At 38.5% G+C, this 19,714-nt stretch overlaps 1 protein-coding gene across 1 annotated transcript in view; it reads right to left on the bottom strand.

Annotated features, from left to right (window-relative positions):
• The window catches only part of si:dkey-192p21.6 (uncharacterized protein LOC565246 homolog), a 342,161-nt gene that overhangs the window by 224,082 nt on the left and 98,365 nt on the right, over window positions 1-19,714 (bottom strand). Inside the window, exon 4 of the mRNA XM_059946951.1 lies at window positions 1,843-1,912. Within this exon, the coding sequence (XP_059802934.1) occupies window positions 1,843-1,912 (70 nt within the window). The remainder of the gene's footprint in view (window positions 1-1,842; window positions 1,913-19,714) is intronic.

The following is a 19,714-nucleotide window of genomic DNA, read 5'->3' as shown; positions in this document are numbered from 1 at the left end:
GCCATCTGATTCCTAAATGGACATTGAATCTTTGAGCACTACCTCACTTATTTTTCATATACAGTATTTCTGTTTTTGCATTTTTTAAAATCTATTCAATATACATAATCGATTTACTTGTTTATTTATTAATAGCTATTATTATTTTATTTATTATTATTATCTTTTTTCTCTGCTAGATCATATATTGCATTGAATTGCTGTTGCTAAGTTAACAAATTTCAAGTCACACGCCGGTGATAATAAACCTGATTTTGATTTTAGTGAAGATACTCCCACAATACTGTTGGGCAGAGTATTGCAAGATTTAGGTCCATGTCAATACAGGGTCACTAATATATTTACAATCAACACGGTGTTTGACTTGGAGGGGCACCTATAGGTAGTGGTGTTCCAATTTGTATGCTGCTCTTCACCTTCCTGGTGCAAATGTCATGGATTGGCAGATGTCCTCTCAGTACCCCGAGAGAGTAACTGCATTGCCTTTTGTCAACAGCATGCTCTGTAGCCACTCTGCACTGGTAATGGAGGGAATGAATGTTTTGGGTGCCTAAAGAAGGACTTAGATAGCTTAAGAGAATGAGCAAAAAAGTGGCAGATGGAATACCATGTCAGGAAGTATATGGTCATGCACTTCACTAGAAGAAATGAAAAGGTTGACTATTTTCTAAATAGAGAGAAAATACAAAACTCTGAGGTGCAAAGAGACTTGGGAGTCCTCATGCAGGATTCCCTGTAGGTTAATTTGTAGGTTGAGTCTGTGGTGCGTAGGGCAAATCATTTTATTAGCAATCATTTGAAGAGGATTAGAATATTAAAGCAAGGATGTAGTATCAAGACTTTGTAAAGCACTGGTAAGGCCTCAATCGAGGTACCTTGAGCAGTTTTAGGCCCCTTATCTTAGAAAGGATGTGCTGAAACTGAAGAGGGTTCAAAGGAGATTCACAAAAATTATTCCAGGACTGAACGACTTGTCATATGAAGAGCATTTGATGGCTCTGGGCCTGTATTCACTCTAATTCAGAAGAATGAGAAGTGACCTAACTGAAACTTATCGAATGTTGAAAGGCCTTGATAGAGTAGATGTGGAGAGATTATTTCCTATTGTGCGAGAGTCTAAGACTGGAGGACACTGCCTCAGAATTGAGGTATGTCTTTTCAGAACAGAGGTGAGGAGGAATTTCTTTAGCCAGAGTGGTGAATCTGTGAAATTCATTGCCACAAGCAGCTGTGGAGGCCAAATATTTATGTATATTTAAGATAGAGGTTGATAGATTCATAATTTGTCAGGCCATGAAGGGATACAGGAGGAAGGCAGAAGATTGGTGCTGAGAGGAAAAATGGATCAGCCGTGATAGAATGGCAGAGCAGGCTCGATGAGCCAAAAAGCCTAGTTCTGCTCCAGTATTTTATGGTCCTATGTTACCTTACTTTATTCTTTCTTTGTAGCTGCATCTAGTATACTCTAAGGTTCATGAATACCATTCTAATCCACTTTTATGAGATTGATAGTTAACATGTAAACTTTGTTTCTCTCACGAGTTATTCTATTAGGTTTTTCTGGGGTAGTGGTCCACATTCCCCAACTGAAATATTGAAGGCAACCCTGTCCGTCAACCTCTAACTTAGAACTTCCACATCAATCACAGTTGAGCTACTAAGCTTTGGTAAGGTAGCTTCAGAAATCAATGTCTGCATACCCCTTGATTTGCAAATCAAAAAGCCTAATTTGCAAACTTTCCAATGCCATCATAGGTCACTTAATTGTCCAGCACTCATGGCTGCTGCTGCAATATTTATAATTCTAAATATATTTAATCTATAAGGACAAAAAAGTGTTACCTGTACATGTAACATCCTGCTACATAAATAGAAATCAGTCCAATGATGACAGTAACTGCAACAGCAATAGCTGTGGATGAAAAAGGAAGAAAATGTCAATTACTTTAGTGATGTCTGCAATAGTCATTTTAATTTACTGTCAAGAATTCAACAGTTGGGGACTGTTAGAAATATTGGAACAACAATAGGCCATTCAGCCTCTCCAGCTTATAGTACTGTTTAATAAGATTCAGGCTGATCTGAGATTTAACTTAATTTCCTTCTCAACCCCCATTCTTTACCACACCCCTGAATACCTTGCCTAACAAAGTCTTTATATTAACGTGGCCTGGTATCAACTGAGAGTCTCAGAAGAATGTTCAAAGATTCCACCAATGCCACGTGTAGAGGTGTTTCCTAAAAGTCTTGGTTTTAATCTTCAGACTATGTCCCTTAGATCCAACATTCCCAGTCAGTGGAAATAGTTTATCACCCTCTTTCCTTTTGAATTTATAAGTTGAAACAGGAGTAGGTCTTTTGAGTTTCTCCATAGTTAACCTCAGTCCCAGTTCAGCACTTCCCACATTCAACCACCCTACCCTTCCATCATCTGATTTCCAGACTATGAGCCCACGAATAACAGTATTCCATTTCCTTGCACTATATTTACTTTGTAATTTATAGTAATTTTATGTCTTTGCAGTGTACTGTTGCTGTAAAACAACAAATTTCATATCATATAATTCACGGTAAATGAACCTGACTCTGACTCTGAATATCCTAATGACCCTTATCTCTTGATTCCTATTATATATATTGATCTTTGTATTAAATATACAGAGGTTATTCAAATCACTACTCAACCTAAATTCCAAGAACACAACCATAATTTATGACATCTCTCAGGAATTAATTATTCCAATCTGGTTATCTATCCTGTAACTCTACCCTGTATGATATCCCAAGAGCAGTCTAAAGAGTGCTTCAGTGGGAGTTCTGCTCTATTGTTTCTTCATTCAGCTGATACAAAGAGAATAAATACCCTGTAGCCTTTACTCAAATGCTTCAAACCTTGCAATCCAAATACCAACACTCCTTTCCATTTCATAGCTACTGCTAAAACCATTGCTTCTTCTCAAAATTTTCAGTTTTTATTTTACATAGCTACCAAAGACATGAATATACACTCAGGAGTGACTTTATTCAGAACAGGAGATACCTAATAAAGTGGCCACTGAGTGTATTTCTGTATCCTCATGGTCTTCTAAAGTTTGATGTACTGTGCGCTCTTCTGCACACCACTGTTGTAATGTATGGTTACTTGAGTTGCTGTTGCCTTCCTGTCAGATTGAACCATCTGGCAATTCTCCTCTGACCTCTCTCATTAAGAAGGCATTTTCACCCGCAGAACTAATGCTCACTCGATGGTTCTTTTTGTTTTTCTCACCATTCTCTCCAAACTCTAGAGACCATATTGTGTGAAAATCCCAGGAGATTTGCAGTTTCTGAGATACTCAAACCACCTCACCTGGCAGCAACAATTATTTCACAGTCAAAGTCATACAGATCACAGTTCTTCCCCATTGCAATGTTTAGTCTGAACCTCTTGACCATGTCTGCATGCTTTTATGCATTGATTTGCTGATTAGATATTTGCACTAACAAGCAGATATACCTAATATAATGGCTACTGAGTAGATGAAGTCAATGGGAAAAATGTCAAAAGTTATAGGAGGCTAAAAATGTTCCAATAATAGTAGAAGTTCTGTGAGCTAAAAGAAAGGAGGAATTTATCATTGGAGAAGAGGAACTGAGCAAATTAATGTGACGACGGCCTGACAAGTCCCCTGGTTCATATAGCCTTCTTCCTTGGATATTAAAATAAAGGCTGCAGAGGAAATGATTATATTAGTTATAACTTTCTAAAATTCCCCTGATTCTGGAAGGAAGCATTTGACCATTAATATATTACATCCATTCATGAAAGCAGAGGCAGAAAGCAGGAAACTACAGAACAATGAGCCCAACATTTATCATCAGGGAAATGCTGGAATGCATTATTAAAGAAATATCAGCGGAACACAACAAGTCACAGTACAACCGAGCACATTCAACATAGTTTATTGAAAGGCAAAATGTTTGGGAAATTTATTCAAATTTGTTGAAAATTTGTAACAAGCAGAGTGGATAAAGGGAAACTGATATATGTAGTGAATTTGGATTTTCAGAAGGCATTTGATGAGATGGCACAGTGCAAGATCATTGTGAGTGACATGTTAAAGTGGTCAAATGACTGACTGACTAATAAAACAGAGATTCAGACTAAATTATCCATTATGAATTTGGTCATCTATAACATATATGCCACAGGGATCCGTGCTGGGCCCTCAGTTATTTGCAATCTATATTAATTCACAACTACCATTGACAGGAGGTGCAGAAGCCTGAAGTTTCATACCATGCAGGTTCCACACAAACCATTTGCTGCAATCCAAAATGCTACAGCTTAGCAACACTGTGATCACTTAGTACAAAAATGGACTCCTAATTTTGTTCTTTCTCAGGAAAATTGAATATAAGTTATATATTCCCTGTGAATTTGCTACAAGTAAGTTTTATATTGTGCCTGTAATTACATATACTTGTGCGTGTGATAATAAGCTTGATTTTTGACTTTGAATAATTTAGACGAAGGAACCAAATGCATTACAGCTAAATTTGCTGATGATACAAAATCAGGCAGTACTGCAAATTGTGACAAGGAGGTAAAGGGATATAGATAGGTAGAGGGAGTGGGCAAAAATTTCACAGATGGGAAAATAATGTAGAGGATTAAGAAGTTATGTATCTGGGTAGAAAGAGCAGAAAAACAGAATGGTTAGGCTGCAGAATGCTAAACTTCCTCATACACATAATACATTCATTCTTGTACAGTTGTAACAGAGTTAGGAAGGCAAATAGAATGTTGACCTATGTTGCAAAGTGAATGAAGTATAAAAACAAGGAAGTCCTTCTACAGTTATACAGGAATATTGACGAGACCTCAACTGCAGCAGTGCTTATAGTTTTAATCTTTTTATTTGAGGATGGACTTAATTGTGATGAAGGTAGTTCATAGAACGTTTATTCTCAGGATTAAGGATTTATCTTATGAGGAGAGTTTGTGCAGTTTAAAGCAGTACTTGTTGGAATTTAAAAGAATGAAACATTGAAATTAACACGATCATATTGAAATGTTTAAGAACCTGAGGATTGTAAAAGCAGATGCAAGGGAATGTTGCCACTTATCAGAATATTCTAAAAAGGGGACAGTTTCGGAATAAGAGATCTTCCACTTAAAAATCCTTAAACCTCTCAAATGAAAAAATGTCAAAATCAGAGTTGAAACAGAACTTCTTTAGTCAGAAAGTCATGAATCTTTATAAGTCTCTACCTACAAAGCTGTAAAGGTAGTGTCAATGAAATATATTTAAGGCCAAGATAGGCAGATGTTTATTCCATCAGAGTGTTACCATTTATGGGACCTCCACCCATTAATCCATCCCTTCATTTACCCCACCACCACTACTTTATCAATTCCTGTCAGAGTTGTCTTAAGTACGAACATTCCTGTGCCTAATATCATTTTATGGTCATACAATCAATCTGTATGTAAGCTGTCTGATGTACTTATATTTATTATTGTTTTTTTTTATTATTGTGTCATTTATCTTATTGCACTGTGTTTTTGTGCTGCATCAGATCCAGCACAATTAATTATTAATGAAATATTCATTATTTTGTTCTCATTTACACTTCTGTCCTGAAAATAACATTAAATAATCTGGAAACTTGACAGTAGGCAGGAAACAGCAGATCAGCCATGATCCAATTCAATGGAGGAGCCCATATGAGAGGCATAGTTGTTCCTAGTTCTGGCATTTTTATTTTTTGATACATGCTTTTTTAAGCTGGTCATCAAATCAAACTTTTCTGAAGCTTAAACTTTTACTTATCTCCTGGCTCTTCTAGACTCAATTGGATACTTGAAATATTCTGCCTGTCACTAATTTAATTTAGGCACACAATTACCCACACAGAAGTGTAATTATTTTTTGTACTGATATTTCCCAATATATTATTATGAAATGGATAAGAAAGACAAACAAAGACTGTTGGATTAAAGTCAGTGACCTTAATGTTGCTTTACAAAGTAGCAATCAAACTTTGCCAACTGCAATTTAACAAAACTTTGCTATAATTTTACTGATTAAGTAAGTGATGAGTTCAATCCAGCTAGAAGACTAAAATGGTTTAACCCCCCAACCCCTGAAACTTGCAAAGGATGTGGGCATGGCAACTTGATGCTCAAGAATGGGTACTGTCCCAAAACTTTAAAATATCCAGCCTAATTTACCAAGTGACACCTTCTGTCTCCCTTCACTCCATACACCAACAAATGTTTAAGTCATTTGATATGGATTGTTAAATTATTTAAGTAGTAATTTCAATCTATAAAAATGAAAACTCCTGCATTATTTTGGCTCCAGAATGTATACTGTATTATGCTGTCAACATAACTTCTCAATTTAATCAGAGCTAATGCTGGATAACAATAAAAACTATCATGTTTGCCAGGTTTTCTGAGCATTATTGGCAGAGTTTAAGGAAGCTGACTCTGCATCTAGCATATGCCGTCAGCCAAGGTATTAGTCTATAATTTGCAGCATTGTCACGGAGAGTACCAGATAATTCATAAGAGCAAAAAGCAATGCAGATGAGAAAAGCCCAAAAAAATGAAAATACTAGAAATAATCAGCATGCCTGGCAGTAACCTAGAAGAGAGAAAAACAGAGTGAGCATTTCAGGCTGATGTCCTTTCATCAAATCTTCAAGATTTAGCATCAATTACGATGCAAGTAGGTCATCAGTCCTGACAATAGGCCATCAATTTAAAAGGCTAACTCTGTTACTGCTCGACCTGTGAGTATTTCCAGGATTTTCTGTTTCCACTCTTGATAGCTCATAATTGGTCTTAGGTGGAAGGAAGGTGTTAAACAGAATCTCCTTTCCATGACATAAGAAAGACATTGTTGAATACAGAACCTTCCAAATGCCTGACATCTACCAACAAAAAGAACAAAGGCAGTAAAAGCATGGAACACCACCATTTTGTCATTGTCTTCCGTCTTGAGTTTTTCCTGCTCCTTTATCGTTATTGAGGCAAAATCCTGGACTATCTCCTTAACGAGATTGTGGTCATGCTTACACCTTAAGAACTGCAGCAGATGAAGACATATCACCATTGCTTTCTCAAGGGTAACAAGGGACAAGCAATTAAATGCTAGTTCAGACTGCAAAGCCCACACCCTTTAAATTAATAAATATTTTAAAATTTCTCTTCTTACCAAAGCCACATTATGCTTGAGCACAATTTGTTGGTGACTCTCACTATCTATTACGTATATGGATGTACTGTATTGTGCAAAAGTTTTAAGCACATATATATTGCTAGGGTGCCTAAGACTTTTGCACAGTACTGTAGTAATTTTATGTATTGCACTGTGCTAAAGCCACAAAAAAACATATTTCATGATATATGTAAGTGATGACAAACCTGATTCTGATATAGTTCTCTGTTGTGGTCTGAGAGTGGGAAGGGGGCAGGGAGAGAAGGGAGAGGGGAGGGAGTGGGAAGCCCCAGAGGGATATTTCACAATGATCAATAAATCAATTATTCAGAAACAAATTACCTTGCCTGGTGTCACAGGGCTCGATGTGTCTGCACGCACACCAACCCTGCCATGGCACTCCTCTGCCGCCTGTTCCCCGTGTGCTCCACCCTCGTCATTCCCAACATCTTTTGCTGCCGCCAGATTTACAAACTCACTCTCCATTCACATTGACAAATACAGTATTGCACCCTAGCTCTCTCTATATATAAATGTGCCCAAGATCCTTTTACAATACTGTAGATAGAGTGGTGAGCAATTATACCGCTTGGTCACAAGGCTCTAAATTTCTGGCCAAAACACTTGCAAAGAAGCTCATAATCTTGGAATAATCTTAAAATACACCTTAAAGGTACAGCTGTATTTCCAGGGGTGTTGGGCTTTAAAATGAAGTCTGGATAAATGTTAAATTTTCATGTTATTATTGGACAAGTACAGGGATATGAAACAGTTGGAAATGATATTCTTCAGTCAACCAAATAAAGATAAAATTAAGTGAGCATTCATCTATTCCATACATAGTTGACACTGATATCCAGAACATGGTTTCCCGATAGTATTTAGGAAAGCTCTTATAAAATTGCTGAGGTACAAAGTACAAAGTAAATTTTATTAACAAAGTGCATATACATCACCATATACTAAGATTCATTTTCTTTCAGGTGGCACAGCTGCAGAATTAGCAATGTATGTCCAATGTGCATGTGAGTGGATTGGGTGGGATGTGTGCAGTGAAAGGTAAAGGCTGATGGGAATGTGGAGAAAATACACTGTAAATGGGTGTTTGATAGCCAGGGAGACTTCAGTGGGCTGAAGGGCCTGTTCCCAGGCTGTATGATTCTATTATGGTACGACTGGAGTAGTTGGGAAACAGCATTGTCAAAATTCCTGGTATGACACCACAGTTTCAGGAACACTGGACATTACCAGACATCCCACCTCTCCTGGAAGTTCCAGAAGTCTCCTGCATATTGAAAGTGGCTCCCTGACGCCCACAAGTTATATACAATATCCCGGAAATTGATTTTTTTGAGAAGGAGTGGGAGAGGGAGAGCAAGAGTGAGAGCAAGAGGGAGCATCCTGATTGGTCTCTCTTCATGCCAAGTAGACCTATCAGTTTTCTCTGTGGGCGGGCTTTACAGTCGACCTCAAAAATAGTGACAGTGTTGCTCGCTGCACTGTATGCAACAGTGACTTTTCTATCGTCCATGGTGGGTTAAAATGTAAAAGACATGTTGAGGTGAGTTTAACAGGTGTCATTCGCATAGCCAACATTATTTAAGCTAGCTGGTTAGCTACTAAGGAGCTACTCTATTGATGTCCTACATGATGAGGGTGTAGACTTGCTTAAAGCTGTAATAGAATAAAAAAATGACACCATGATAATACAAGTACATATTTTAATGTCACATTTCCTGCATATACCCAACTTGATTTACAGATTAGACAAAATCACTAAACAAAGTACTACATACACATACAGTCGACCGGTGATGGGGGGTGTGCTACCTTCCTGAAATGAGTTTTTGCAGGGTGGGATGTCTGCATTACTTTTCAAATTTCTGATGGTTGCAGCATTTCAATACACAGTTGTTAACTCATTATCATGACCTTGAAAGCATAAGCTCTCAAAATCACCAGCACTCTTCCAGATAATGAAGACCGTTGTTGACTTCACCATGACTGCCCCAATGATTCCTGGAGGCAGGATACTGTTATTAGGTTTGCTGATGAAAACTTTATGAGCCAGATTTATTAATCATATGCTTATTTATTTTTATTTTAATAAATAAAATTAATTGAGATACAGCCTGGAATAGGCCCTTCCAGCCCTACAAGCCATGCAAATTTAACCCTAGCCTAATCACAGCACAATTTACAATGACCAATTAATCTATCAACTGGTACATCTTTGGACTGCAGCAGGAAACTACAACACCAAGAGGAAACCTGATGCACCATCAATAACTCTCTGAGACATGAGGCGAGATATAGGCTTTTATTGGCTGGAAGAAAGAACAAGCAGCAATTGACCACCACACTGCATCCTGGAGACTGAGGCCGGGGCTGTGTCTCCAATCGCCTTTATACCGCGGTCCTGGGGAGGAGCCACGGTCAGTGGGAGGAGCCACAGGAGCAGTCAGTGGGGGGGCGTGTCCAGACAGGTATATGTAGTTCATCACAAAACCAACGCAGTCATGGGGAGAACATACAAATTTCTTACAGATAGCAGCGGGAATTGATACTATAAAGCATAGTTCAAGGAGGCCACATGCCCTGCAATTGTCAACACTGGGCTTGAAAATAAGGGACCTTATAATAATTTAGTACTCATAATAAGTCAGACTATTTTTCCATTCAGATTGGGACATTCCTTATTACTGCATACAGCTACAGCCTAGTGCTCCTATTAGGAAATCATCAGAAATTTCTCTGTATGAATATCAGGCAGTCCTTGAACATCTGTACTTTGGGGAAGTTGGCTCACATTTTCCATATCCCTCCTGAACATTAAAGGAAAAGTAAGTGAACTGTAAACTGGTTCAGTGAGTACCGTCAATGACCTTCCCACTCCATCAGTAATCAGCAGACAGTCAGATGTGACTTTCACTGGCAGGAGTTCTAGGAACTTAGGAGTGACAGAAACCTGGATGCATGGTTGTCCATGAGATACCCATTCATCTACAAATTACAGTCTAGATCCAGACAAATGGGGAATGGAAGACAACTTAGTCACAGCAAAGTATCAGTGTGAGCAAAGTGCAGAGTCCACTGAGAGAGTGTAAAGTGGTATGAAACTGTCAGAATAAGAATGCAGCTTCAGAGTGATTGGCCCTATAAATACCATTCACTCTGAGTCTTCAGCTGATTCTCTCATTACTGCTTCCATCTACATGTTTGAAAATCTTACTGATTGTGAATTTGTGGCTTACACTACTGTTGATGTGATTTGAGTGAATGGACCCCAGAAACAGAGTACTAAGGAATAAGAAAATTGCGCAGCAAAATGACAACAAGATATTAGTGATTGCCATTATAATTTTCACTAGATGTTCAAAACTGGCTAATGCAGCATAAGCAGGGCTTTCAAATGTAAATGCTCAACCACAAGGTTCACAGCAAATTTGGCTTTCGCCATATAACTCCACAAAGAAGATGATATAGTCCATCTCAGCGCAAATTCATAAAGGAATGTATCACAATACAAAGGAACATCACTAGCAGCAGCCTGGAATGGTCCTCGGACACCAGTGTGACCCTGACTTCCATTGAAAAAGCAGTCAAGGTATATACCTCAGGTAGTACTTGAAGCAGAGTTTTACCATCTCTATCCAGATAGGCAGCATCTGCATTATTCTTAGATTTTCAGAGAAAACCTTGTGTCAGAAATATGATACCACAGAGAATGAAAATCCCAAAGGTTCTAATGATGCCAAGGCATCCAAATAACTGCACAATATTAGCCCAATTTTCAACAACACGTTGGTATTTTTTTAACCACTGAGGTTGCAAAAACAAATGTCTAATCCCAATTATTTCAAATATAAATTTACCAAACTCTGAACTAAGTTTTCATTTTAACCAAATGTCCTTGATGTGCATCATAGAATTTTATTCATAGAAGCCTTGCATTAACTTCTAATGAATTATCAAAATACAGAACTTCTGAAGGCTATAAAACAAAGTAATAACACCCATTATCTTTCAACTGATAAGACTGTGATTCCTAAATTTGGTAGTTCTTTGAGAGAACATGAAGAAGAAGAAAGCCCTCAACTCCGAGTGGAGTCATCAGGATGCCGTCATGACGGTTTTCTAGCAGGCTTTCTTGTTTGTACGAGGCCGCTCGACACTGAACCCAGCACAGATGGAAAGCCTGCAGAGGAGCTGGCTAGATTCGAACTCAGGAGCCTTCACTCCAAAGTCCGGTGCTGATGCCACTATGCCACCAGCCAGCTTAGCCCTTAACTCCAAGTGGAGTCATCAGGACTCCGTCATGATGGCGTTTTTTTAGCAGGCTTTCTTATTTTTATGAGGCCAAGTTGCTTATTCCCAATTTCCCTCAGGATCAATAAAGTATGTCTGTCTGTCTGTCTGTCTGTCTGTCTAGCTCAACGCTCAACCCAGCACGGATGGAAAGCATGCAAGGGAGCTGGCTAGATTCGAACTCAGGAGCCTTCACTCCAAAGTCCGGTGCCGATGCCACTATGCCACCAGAGAACATAGTGACTCCATATTATCAGTGTGGTTAATTTTCCATAAATTAACACAAGCAACTTTATCTGTAAGTCTGACCTATTAATCTGTGATACTCAGCTAAGCACCTTTAGGGAAAGAAATTAGAAGATATTCACATATCACTGAGTGACACTCAGTGGCCACTTTATTAGATACACCTGTACACCTGCATGTTAATACCAATATCTAATCAGCCAGTCATGTGGCAGCAACTCAATGTATAACATGGTCAAGAAGTTTAGTTGTTGTTCAGACCAAACATCAAAATGGAAAAGAACTGTAATCTAAGTGACTTTGACCATGGAATGATTGTTAGTGCCAGACCGGGGGGGTATGAGTATCTGAGAAACTGCTGATCTCCTGGGATTTTCATGTATAATGGTCTCTAGAGTTTACTGAGAGTGGTGCAAAAAAACTCAAAAAACATTCAGTGGACAGCAAGGTCAGAACAGAATGGCCATATTGATTCAAGCTGACAGAAAGGCAACAGTAACTTAAATAACAGTGGTATAAAGAACAACATCTCTAAACATGTTGAACCTTGAAGCACATGGGCTACCATAGCTGAAGACCACAAACATACAGTCAGAGGCCACTTCATCAAGTACAAGAGGTACCTAGTGAAATACGTTATACTACAGGAATGTTATTACAGCACTGTAAATAGATAAATTTTATTCCTTGGAAAAAATGATTTTTCTTTAATAGAACTCTATCCCATTTAAAACAAATGAAAATGTCAACTTTTCATGAGCTTCCAAACCTCCAAAAAGTCCTTTATAGCCAATGAAGTATTGTACTGTTAAATGCCAACCAATGCTCCCAATGTAAGGATGCTGTAATGGTATGAATTGAAATTAAATATTGTAAGCCCTCACAAATAGCAATGAGATAATAATCAGCTAAGTAGTTGGCTGATAGATAAATTCACTTTTAAAAATTTCAAAACCCTAACAACGTAAACATGCTATTTTCTTTACAACTCAATATAATGATTCAAATGCCCGAGCATTTCTGTTTCTTTAAAACTAGTTTTACAACCACAATGACAGTATATGGTTGTCATTGAATTGATTTACTTTCCATTGAAGGCATGTAATAGACCCCAACACGCGATCAGGGAGTTGTAACTCGCAGCTCATCAGCCAGCCGACACTGTTTATTGATCAGAAAACAGATTGTGTTCATGATATTGCAATAAGATATTTTAATTACTGCTGTACATTGCACCCCGACCTTCAGTCCATTAGCACAGAATTAACCTACATGCGTGACTTTAGAGGAGTGGAAGCCTTAACTAGTCTGCCTTGTAATTGTAACAACATTATCAATACCAAAAATCAATAGCCAATAGTCGTAGACTCTTACAGGAATGCTTCCAGTTTAGTTTGTCAAGCGATCTTACTTATCAAAATCTCTCAAATGTCATTAACTTAACATCATATTCATTGTATACCAAACTCGTATTGTAATTGTCAGGCATTAAGGCTGCAGGATTTAGTAGTGAAAAGTAATTACCTTTGTTATGCACATTAAGTAAATATCAGATAGATATCTAATTGGGAAAGAGATTGAAGGTTGGACGTATATGATTAGAGTGAGCAGATTGAATTCAGGGACAGGAGCACACAATACAGCAACATTTATACCTATTGCATCCTGTGTAGGCATTGAGAATATTAGTAGTATAGTAGCGAAGAGCAGCTCTATTGCCACATGTCACTACACTGACCCAGGAAGGTGCCTAAATCGAACTCTGTCAGAAAATAACCTAACTTTGTAATATATCTTTCTTTACAATTTAATGGGAAGGAAACTTACATTAGAGCAACATTTTATCATGTAATTACAAAACACGGTAAATGAATTTGCACTGCTACTAATTCCAAGCAATTATTTCCTGTTTAAAATATGAATAATTTAGTATATGAATAATCAATATCAAAGAAAAACTAACAAGGAATATAATTTTGAAATAATCTGACTTGGTTAATTAGAATAAATATGGTATTTGGTAAGGGATATTCATGACTGAATAACTTGAGCTAGCTAGGTACACAGGTAGGTAGAGAGAGGTAGTTATTGTATTTACTGTCTTTCAGTAGGTACAATAATGAGGGTCAATGAAGGAAGTACATTTGATGTCACAACTAATTTATGGCTAACAGGAGAGGGCACAGTTTTAAGGTGCTTGGAAGTACGCACGGAGGAGATGTCGGGTAAGTTTTTTACGCAGAGAGTGGTGAGCTGCTGGCAGCGGTGGTGGAGGCGGATACGAAAGGGTCTTTTAAGAGAGTCTTAGACACGTACATGGAGCTTAGAAAAACAGAGAGCAATGGGTAACTCTAGGTAATTACTAAAGTAAGTACATGTTCAGCACAGCTTTGTGGGCCAAAGGGCCTGTATTGTGCTGTAGCTTTTCTATGTTTCTATCTAAACTGATCATCACAAGGCTATTGACAAAATCCTGTATGGCAGACTGCATACAAGGTAGAATGACAAATGGGATTCAAAATTTGTTCAGCAACAGAAAGCAAAGGGTAATGAAAGCAGAAAAATGATGGGAACACTCAGCAGGTCAGGTAGCATCTACAAAAAAAGGAAAAAAAGAGTTAAAGTTTCAACTCCAAAACCATTTGTCAGGACATAAATCCCAGATCTGCTGAGTATATCAAGCAGTATCTGTTCCTTATTTCAGATTTCCAGCATTTGCTTTTTAATTATCAGCAGAGAACATTGGTTGATGAGTATTTTTATGAATGAAGGCTGATTACAAGTAATCACGAACACCTTGACAGTTGCTCTTTATAATTATTTAGACTAAAGGTAAGAGGTATGACAAAGAAGCTTGCAGATGACATATAAAAACTGAGCATGTGGGTTGACAATAGGAAGTTACAGATGGTCTGATCAGTTGGATCGAAAAATGGCAATTGGGAATTAGTCCAGAGAGATGTAAGGTATTATAAACACAAGAGATCCACAAATGCTGGAAATCCCGAATGCTGGAGGGATGTGGAAGGTCAGGCATATTCTATGGAAAGGTATAAATAGTTGAAGTTACGAGACAAGATCCTTCATCAGTATGGTATTGTATTTGGGAATGTGCAATAGAAGAAGGGATTATGCAATTAATGGGAAAATATTGAGTGATGTGGAGGAACAGAGGGACCTTGGAATGCACTTGCAAACAACCTGAGAGGTAGTAGAATAAATCAATGTTAGTTAAAAGACAATAAGGATGCTTTCACTTATTAGCCAAGGCAGGGAATATAAAGACAATACTGCTACTGTTGTACAAACAGCAGTTAAGTCACAGCTTGTGCTTGGCATACATACCTGGTAAAATTACAGGAAGGATGTAATAGCATTGGAAAGAGTGCAGAGAATTGTGAAGATGCAAGGTTGGAAGATTATAGCAATGAGGAAAGACAGAACTGAGGTGCATAGCTTTCTGATGGACTTGGATAGAGTAAGGAGCAAGTGATTGTAAACAAGGTGTATTATGTCTCAAGTTCAAGTTCAGGTTTAATTACCATTCAACCATATATGAATATAGCCAAATGAAACAATGTTCTTCTGGGGCCAAGGTGCAAAATGCATTACCAATAGCACAAAGCACATATGGTTATGATAGCAGAAAAACACACAAAATATAATATAGCCCAAGTCCACCAGTGGACTACAGTCCGCCTGTAGATTGATGGTACATGGGATTTTGTCTCGATACAATGTGTTCTTCCAACAAACGAACACTGGAGAGCAGCACTGAGCAACACAGGGTGGGCCAGCCATCCTGCTCACAGAGGTCTCTGCTCTCTCCCACACTGCCTCCGTGCCTCCTCAGGAACATCGTACTGCAGAATTATCCCATCACCAGGTTGCTCGATAGCGATGGAGCTGGACTTATTGTGTACCATTGTGTTAGCGCCAGAAATTGTCGCATACCTTTGTTGTGACAAGACAGTGTGGTGTGCAAGTGATTGTCTTGGACATTTGATTGTGATTACAAGACCCTGTTGGACATTGGTAACGTGGAATATTGCAAGTTTGGTTCACTAGTTCATTGGTGAGACTGACGGTGAAGGAGCTGCAATACCTCAGTTGGAGCAAGGACTAGGCCCTCGCCACAGAGTGACCTGTCACAGTCACCCAGGGTGAAAGACACTGGAGGCAGTGTAGGAGAAAGCAGAGCCCTCTGTGGGCAAATTGGAATCTATACTCGGTTGGAGGCTGCCCCTCCCATTGGTGCTGCTCTCTGGTTTGAAAGGACATGTTGGACCAGGAAAACTCACAATCAATGTACAGTCATGCTATTCAGGGACCTGGGCTATATATTTTTTGTGACTGTATGTTTTCATGCAATCGTAACTATATGTGATATTTATGCTATGTGCTATATACAGTGTGCTGTTTCCTATTGAAAAGGTGTTTTGTACATTAGCCCCTGAGGAACACTGTTTCATTTGACTATATTCATGTATGGTTGAACGATAGTTAAACATGAGCTTGAAACAGTCCCTTCAGCCCATCTAGTCCATGCTGAACTATTATTCTACCTAGTCCCATTGACCCACAGCTGGACTATAGCCTCTATAATCCTCCCATCCATGTATCTATCCAAATTTCTCTTAAATGTCCATCACTTTTACTGGAGCTTGTTCCACACTTGCACCACCCTCTGAATGAAGAAGTTCCCATTAAATATTTTACCTTTCACCCTTAACCTACGACTGCTAGTTCTCGTCTCAACCAGCCTCAGTGGCAAAAAAGTCTGCTTATATTTACCCGATGTAAACCCCTCATCAAATCTCCCTCTATCAAATTTTCCCTCATTTTCCTACACTCCAGGAATGAAGTCCTGACCTGTTAACCTTTCCTTATAACTCAGGTCCTCAAGTCCCAGAACCATCTTTATAAATTTTCTCTGTACTTTTTCAAACTTATCAATATCTTTCCTATAAGTAAGTGACAAAAATATGTATGCATTTTAAAAATAAAATGTCCACAAGCAACTGTGAGGACAATTCAGATTTGCTTGGAAATCAGTGGGGCCTAAAACATGCACAGGACCCTTCCTGAATAAGGAAACTGCCAGCTTATAAATTCAGCCAATTTTCACAGATATCCAGATAATTTTACGGGTCTTCTCATTGTACAATATTTACAGGGTCACAGTAAATTAAAGTCTGATCCAGTGTGAAGACTCCTGACAGAAAAACAGATTGAAAAGTATTGAAAGTTGCTGGGTAATGATAGCCTGGGGAGGAGGACAGGAAGGAAAAAGACTACATAAAAATAGTCAACAAAGGCTGTTATTCACTTCTAATCTTGTAGTTAATAAAATCTCTCCCATGGAAAAAGGTCAATGTGTGCTACGTCAGTTTCAATTTAACTCTTTCCTGTCCAGGATGGCTTAGTTGAAATGAGAAAGAAAAATTCTGTTTATAGAAAATATGCACAGGTGTGCAGCCAAGTAGTGGTTCGGCCGCATATCTCCAGTCACCCAGGTTGAATGCCGATCTGAGGTCCAGACTGTGGAGTTTGCACGTTCTTACTGTGACTGCACGGGTTTCACCTGGGAACTCCAGTTCCCTCCCACATCTCAAGACATCCTGGTAGGTTAACTGCTGTCTGTAAGCAGTCCTTAGTAGGAGTGGATGGCAGAAGCATTTGAGGTCAAGCTAATTGGCATGTGAGAGAAAATATGATACAGAGGAATAAAAACGGGAACAGGATTGATGGGAGTGAACTGACAACTGGCATTGATTCAATGGTTCTGCAATGCTGTGTGAAAATATGAATATTATTGAAATTGGATAGAAACAGTATGACCATATGAAGAAAAAGATTTTGATCGACTGTTGCTGACAACCAATTTTATTTTAATGGGGTTCCATATTAACTTGGCTCAGATGATAGCACATCCATCTCTGAGTCCTAAATAACACACACAAAATGTTGGAGGTACTCAGCATCTATGGAAAAGAGTAAACAGTTGACACTTTGGGCTGAGATGCTTCATCAGGATTCCTAAATATCATAAATTTATGCCACTGGCTAAACACAATTCCAATGCCACATTTTGCTGGTGACTTCGTTGTTGTTGGTCAAATCAAAGGTGGTGATGAATCAACACATAGGAGGGAGATTGAAAATCTGGCTGAATGGTTCCTCAAAAACAACCTTCTACTCAATGTCAGCAAGACCATGGAGCTGATTATTGAGGAAACTGGAGGTCCATGAGCCAGACCTCATCCGGGGATCAGGAGGTGGAGAGGGCCAGTACCTTTAAATTCCTTGATGTTATTTCAGAGGACCTGTCCTGGACCCAGCACATGTGTGCTATTATGAAGAAAGTACTACAGGCCCTCTACTTTCTAAGAAGTTTGTTAAGATTCAGCATATCATCTAAAACTTTGAGGAACTTCTATAGATGTGTACTGGAGAGTATATTGATTGGCTGCATGTCAGCACGGTATGGAAACACCAATACTCTTGAAATGAAAATCCTACAAAAAGTAGTGGATAGAGCCCAGTCCATCACAGGGAAAGACCTCACCACTATTGAAAACATCTACATGGAGCGTTGTTGCCGGAAAGCAGCAATCATCATCAGGAACCCCCACCACCCAGGTCATGTTCTCTTCTTGTTGCTGCCATCAAGAAGAAGGTATAGGAGGAGGACTTACACCACCAGGTTCAGGTACAGCTATTACCCCTCAACCATCAGACTCTTGAACCGGGGGGATAACTTCATCAACTTCACTTGTCCCATCACTGAACTGTTCCTGCAACCTATGGACTCTCTTTAAAAGACTCTTCATCTCATGTTGTCAGTATTTATTACTTGTTTATTTATTATTAATTCATTTATTTCTTTCTATTTGTTTTTGCACAGCTTGTTGTCTTTTGCACACTGGTTGTCTGTCCAATTGGTGCAGTCTTTCATTGATTCTATTATGGTTATTGGATTTATTACATCCACAAGAAAATGAATCTCAGGGTTGTATACAATGACATTTATGTACTTTGATAATAAATTTACTTTGAACTTTGAAATTTGAGAGCTATGTCAGAAATGTGAGAAGCACCGGGGAAGTGCCTCCCCCCGAATGGGCCAAGAAGCTGGCTGCCTGTTCCAGCAGTACCATAGTAAAGCTCCCAAAGTACTTTGAAGGAACATTGAGAATTCTCCCAGTGTTTTGCCGATTTTCCTCATTCAACTAATATCACCAAAGGTCAGTTCAGCTCATCATTCATTTCACTCTCTCTTGAATCTTGCCCTGCGGGTGTTGCCTGATTGCAAACACAAGTGCAGCGACGTCACCTAGATATAATTTATAACGGGTGAACAGCAAACACTTGAGAGATAAGATTAAGGTGAGTTCCTTTTCTTTAATAAGAATGTGGAAATGATTAATGTCGCAATATCTTAATACCTCAAGTGAAATTTTAAATAAGTAATCAAGGTTGAAAATAAAGACTCAAATCATTTTTTCTGGAAATCAAACATCATTAGTGAAAAGCAGAAGATATCTGTAGGCCCATTATCTCTAATTGGAAATATACATGGCTGTAACCTAATTTGTAAATGCTGTGTTTTTGGTAGATTAGGAACACTGTATGTTTATTGCATTAGCAAATGACATTGACAAAGGAAGCTTGCCATCTCTCCAACGCACACTATAGAAGATATCTCTTTTCAGCTTTATGCAAGACATTTACTAGAAATTGAACTCAGTTTCCAGATGAAAATTTCATTCTCTGAGACCTTTTATCAGCCAGTGAATGAAATGGCATCATTGCCTACTCCAAAAAGAAATGCAAAAATATATCCCCTGAATATCCTCTTATCTTGAAAAACCTATTATCAGAATGAAATATTCCAGTGAATATGGTACTTCTTGAAGACCCAGTGAATGCCTGAAGCTACTCAAGCT

Source organism: Hypanus sabinus, chromosome 21 (assembly GCF_030144855.1).
Source record: "Hypanus sabinus isolate sHypSab1 chromosome 21, sHypSab1.hap1, whole genome shotgun sequence".
In the NCBI taxonomy this organism is placed as follows: Eukaryota; Metazoa; Chordata; class Chondrichthyes; order Myliobatiformes; family Dasyatidae; genus Hypanus; species Hypanus sabinus.
This window is presented reverse-complemented; position numbering and strand designations above follow the sequence as displayed.